This window comes from Perna viridis, chromosome 12, assembly GCF_037379345.1.
Source record: "Perna viridis isolate PV_CMFRI_1.1 ecotype Kerala chromosome 12, ASM3737934v1, whole genome shotgun sequence".
Taxonomy (NCBI): domain Eukaryota; kingdom Metazoa; phylum Mollusca; class Bivalvia; order Mytilida; family Mytilidae; genus Perna; species Perna viridis.
The window spans coordinates 22,187,570-22,193,116 of record NC_142456.1 but is presented as its reverse complement, the minus strand read 5'-3'; the positions used below and the strand labels follow the sequence as shown (position 1 = coordinate 22,193,116).

General features: G+C 32.5%; 1 protein-coding gene across 1 annotated transcript; it reads right to left on the bottom strand.

Annotated features, from left to right (window-relative positions):
• Window positions 1-1,952: 1,952 nt before the first annotated feature.
• Window positions 1,953-5,345, bottom strand: LOC148601695 (uncharacterized). Its single transcript, XM_088555125.1, has one exon. The coding sequence runs from the start codon at window positions 3,747-3,749 to the stop codon at window positions 3,132-3,134; it is 618 nt and encodes a 205-aa protein (XP_088411251.1). The 5' UTR covers window positions 3,750-5,345; the 3' UTR covers window positions 1,953-3,131.
• Window positions 5,346-5,547: the final 202 nt, after the last annotated feature.

Sequence of the window (5,547 nt, the reverse complement as noted above, 5' to 3'; positions counted from 1 at the left end):
AGTCTTTTTTAAGAATCATGTAAGCAAAATTGGAAATATCAGAACATGCATGTCAACAAATCTACTAATCGGACAATATAGATTCACTCAAAGATAATTTCTCTATTTCGGAGGACAACTATTTGATTTCTGCACTGCTGGATTTGTTCAGAAAACGGAGTTATCTGCCCTTGAAATGTTCATTTTTCAGTGCATTTCAATGAAACTATAATTCCAAATTGACATGAAAAAACTTGATACGGCATTCACATTTCGAGATAATCGAGAAAACTGTTCAGATACATTTGTTACGTCCTAAAACAACTCTTGTGTGTTCACATCATTGGATCATAAAATATTTTTGACTGGTTATAGCGTTAGAATACTGGCGGGAAATGTTCCCGTACTATTTTGTAGTAGAACTCTGCCAAACTCTAAGTGTCAATATATCTTTCACTTGTACTCTTAGCGTCGAATTAAATTTCTATGAATCCTACTGAAGAATTTCCAATAAAAAATGGGATTAAGAATGCGTAAATCATTCATCATAAGCTTCTGCCTGGTTCTAAGGCAAAAGAGCTGTGCCTAATATGTAGTACCTTTTGCAGTCATCTGATAATAATAATATTCCTTCATGCATACACATCTACATATCATATTTAACCACCCAAATAAAATTTCATCAAGAGAAGTAGTTGAGCTATATGGACAGACGAACGGAGGACAAGCAGAAAGCAGGATGAGTCCTATATACCTCACAAATTATGTATACGTGGGGTATATTAACATAGAATTATATAAGCGCATGATATGAAATTGACTTTTCTTTATTGTCTGAGGAATCATCCTACGCATTCCTGACAACTTGAAACATTGCTGTTGCCTTAAGTTGACCTGAGTAGACGGCATCATTCTCTGTCTATTGATTTCGTCTGAATTGTCTTGAACGTGAAGAATCTCTTATGCAATCTACAACTACAGTAACATAAAGTAGAATTTAACTTGATAGTCGATAGAATTATTCCAGAAATGGAGCTTATTAAAATGTAAGAAAATCAATAGCGATATTATATTCTGCGACAGAGCTATATAGTATGATCGTAGTATAGAATATCTGAAGTCCTCGAATAATTTGACGGTTGTCATAGAAACCATCTTTTTGATCCAATTTATGCACATTTCCCGCCAACACGATGCAACAGACATAACCTTATAGGGACAAAATGCTAGTCACGTGATATATTTTCTTGAGCTATGTAATTGCTTGGCATTAGTTTATGTAAATGTCGGACAGAACTAGATTCAAGACAATGCCAAATGTCGTAAGAGACAGTTGGAAGAAATAAGAACGCAAGTCTACCGAGGATGAAATAGACGAACTATGGAACGAAACTGTCTGCCTAACGCGTCTTTCCAATTTTCTCTTCATATGTAATACTAAACTAGTAACTGTCATTGTAAGTGCCTCAAGTAAGTTTTTAAGTGGGTTATCACTTGATATATATGTCAGAATTTTTCCTCGGGCTTTTTAAAGACATGTACTGATGTTATTTATGTCTTCTTTGTCATCCGACTCAAAATCTCAAGACACAACCTTTGTCCTTTTCCGACAAGTTTTAACTTAGCTGTTTTAAATGTCCATACATCTCACAAGTGTCCGTATATAAAATTCAGTCTTCACAAAATTCTCCGGTTACATGTATAATTATTTAAAAAAACGTGTTTCACAAAAATATGAATTTAGAATTTCGACAAAAACTCCTGCATGTAGTGAAGTTTTACTGTATTTGATGTAGAATGTTTTGTCAGTCGGTTTATTTTGCATTTTTATTGTCTTTTTTTATTTGATTGTATGATGTTTCACATTGTCAAATATATTAGTAATTTTTATATGTTTCTGTTCGAAAATGTTTTTTATATATATATTCATGGAAAATTTAACGTATAAATATATAACAATTAAAAACTCAATATTATTAAAATATAATTTATTTCATTAATAACATGGTTTGTATTGGCGTTTAAGGCACCAACTAAACACTTAAAATACAATTATCACAACCATTCTCAATAAATTACAATCATTCATATAATCTTTCACACCTAAATAAATACATTCAAAAACTTTTAACAATAACAATCATGTTGATTTTAAATACCAATACACCCAATAGATTTACTGTCGTTATAAAGAATTTAATCAACACACGTTGCCAATAGTGATTCCCTCGCGAACCCAATATGGCGAAGTAGATCTTCGCGCCATGATGACGTAGGTAAACACACGCCTATGAATGAATGGAAATTTTTGACAAAATTTTCTCGGTTTAACCCAAATTTTCACATGATTTTAAAAAATAAAATGGGTATTTCGATTCTAATACTTAATTTATAATATATCCTAAAATTTCAAATACCCAAAAAATCAGGTTTTTAAGTCATTTACAAAACATGGCAAACACTATCGATCGATTGCGTTACAAGTCTTATTATTCATGAATATTCATAAGGGAAAATCGGGTTCACGTTACTAGATTCAACTTTTTGGAAATCTTTGAAGTAGTACGAAATAACCAAGACACAAAATAATCAACAGAATGAACAAATATTAGATATTGCATTGAATGGCATAATTTAACGTCATAACACGCTAAAGGCTAACAAAACAAGATTTTAAAATATTGGAACTTCGCCAAAATAACTGGAAAAAAAATGAAACACACTTACGCAAAAATAATTGAGCACAATTAAATAATTAATTGGTTGATAAAATCGTTCGTCAAAAAGCTGCCTACAAATAGCACATATATTCGTTGTCATTACTGTGAACACCCCTTCAATGTTCATGGAAAAAGTTGTCAGAAGTTCATAAAACTGTTCCTGTTTCATATTTGGTCGTCTAATTCTGAACGTTTCATACTCGATTTCAACAAAATCAACTGGTGGTTTAGTCAATCTATACCACAGCTGTTGTTACTAGTTCATATGGCAATTCTTTCAGCCTACGCACGAACTGTTACACGACCGCTCGAGTCCCGTCGATTTTTCCGAGCTGTAGTGCTGTGAGAGGATATGATGGTGATTGTCTTCTCTCAAGGACTGGGGTCGTCCCTGATAAAAAACTTTAAATCCTAAATGTTCAATTTCTAATATCAAGACTCTTCGTTTGCCTTGTTTTCTTTTTCACTGTCCTGTCTCTTAAATGTAAAATCACTAAAACTTATATTTTCGCTCAATTCAGAGTCACTCAAACTGCTGCACTCGTGTGCGTATGAATCGGCATCATCGTCTTCATCTGGAGACTCCTGAATTGGATCCAAATTTGACATAGCTGACACTGTTCTCTTTCTCTTTCTTTGTTCTAACGGTTTAGACTTTCTCTTCGATTTCCCTGTTTTACTCTTTCCAGTTTTCTCCTTCAGAAAGTTTAAAAAGCTTGTAAAGAGTCCTTGTTTTTTCTCATTTTCGACCTGATTTCTCAAGTCCATCAAATCAAAACTTCTCCTTTTAGGGCTGTTAAGTCCGATATTCGGAAGAGAATCGGTACTTCCTAATTTTCCAATCATATTTTCACATAAATTTGGAAGAGACTTGGTTCCATCGGTTTTAACGATGTAGGTAAAAGTTTTTCCATGTTTGTCTTTCAGAGTGATCTGGTAAGTTTTCTTCACTATCCGACCATCTTGTTTCTGCTTTTTAACTGGAACCTGCCGTTTCTGTGCACTAACAAACGGCATATATCCTTTAGTGGCATTTGGAAACATAGCCATGGTAATATTTAGTTTGTAAGTACAAGTACTAAATCCGACAAGGTGTTTTAAAGTGAGAAAATTTCTCGTGCGAACAGCTCCGAACGTCAACAAATAATGATACAAACACACGTTACTGTGATATGTATACAGTCTACCAGAACTGGGCCAATAGAACAATCTTGGCAAATTGTCAATTTAATGTCTGGGTTTTTTAGTTGGACTCGTCCAAAAGGGATGACAGGTTTCGTTACATGCCATGTTTTATGAATTTACACCTTAAATGTATGTCTTTGATTTGGAAAATTAGGGGATCCCAAAATTTTAAACATTGCACTATAAATATTTTAATTTTATTTAGAAAATTTTACAATATTCTCTCTTGTTTACATCAAATATTTTCATTAAAAATCCGCCATCACTCCCTGAATAGTTTAGAACATCGGCACGTATTGATCTTGGCAGATAGCCAACTGTTTGTTCGCGCCCTGTTCAGGTCATGTGATTATATGATTGACTTGCTCCGTGTAATGTTTACAATTTTCGATAACATGTTTTGTGAAATATCACAAAATTTCATCGAAATGATCCAAAATTACGTAGTTGATCGTTTTCATCTAGGTGAATGGAATATTACAAAATTAATTTTATTTCAATGATTTCATTTTGCTGTAAGTTATACCATAAAACATGTTCTGCTTGTTATCAATATGCAAATTAATTCGCCCTTTAGATCTTCAGTATGAATGGAATGCCTTCGTGATCGTCGTTTGAATCGACCAATCAGAAACAAGTATTTTTTCTCGCCTTACTCTGGATTAAATTGTAGTAACCCAGCTGACCTGTTTCCACGTCCACGTAACAAACAATTGTGAATCATTTGTTGATCGGTTTTGGCGGGTTTATACTTGTCGTTATATTTTAAATTTTGAAATACAGGTATTTTCTGTGTTTTAATGAGGTAGTGATGTGGCAAAAGTATATAATACATTTAAAAGCAGTTTAAGATGATTAACCATTATTAATACTGTTTGTATGTTAACCAGGGTGTGTAATATACAGTACCTCGCTGACAGCCTGTTTCATAGTTCGTTTTAAATTAAAAAAAAAGTTTTACAAAGTATAACTGAATGTTAATGGAGACAACAGACCTAACTCAAAATAACACAAATTATCTTGATTTTTGCTCTTAGTCAAATATTCAAAAAGTCAAATATTCAAATGATTCCTCAGGCATTAAAAAAGACATACCGGAAAAAAAGGTAAAAAAAAAGTTCTAAATCTTTGAGATGTATTCGTATTTGAGAAGTCAATTTGGTTTTATAAAACTCTTTTTTTTTTCTTAGTTGGTTAAGTTATGCTCCTTGTACACATGTATATACATGTAAACTTCAAATAATTTTCCATACATCGATTTTTTATTAAAAAAAAAAAAAAAAAAAAGTTTTCATTGGTGTCCGTATTTACCCGGTATTTCTTCTACGACGAATCCAATAAAATCGATAATACTACTTATAATATGCGTCACACAGAATTTACTGCGGAAGAAGATATCGATTTGAAAAGAATTTCTATGAGGCAACTGCAGTTGAATCATACTGATTTCCTGCCAAATTGGCAATGGACCATTATTAAAGTTGCGTTCATTATTTTAATTGTTAGTAAACAAAGACACGTGAATGTCTATAAATACCATAGATACCAAGTCTCATGATTCGCTTATCACATTTATATTTAGACTTGAACTGTGTCAGTGTATTTAATAATTATCTTTATTCATTACAATGAAAATTATCATTCATAAATCAATTCTCGGAAA

Bases quoted from the DNA above. Each gene is read 5' to 3' on its own strand.
- LOC148601695 (XM_088555125.1), bottom strand. From the start codon at position 3,749: ATGGCTATGTTTCCAAATGCCACTAAAGGATATATGCCGTTTGTTAGT.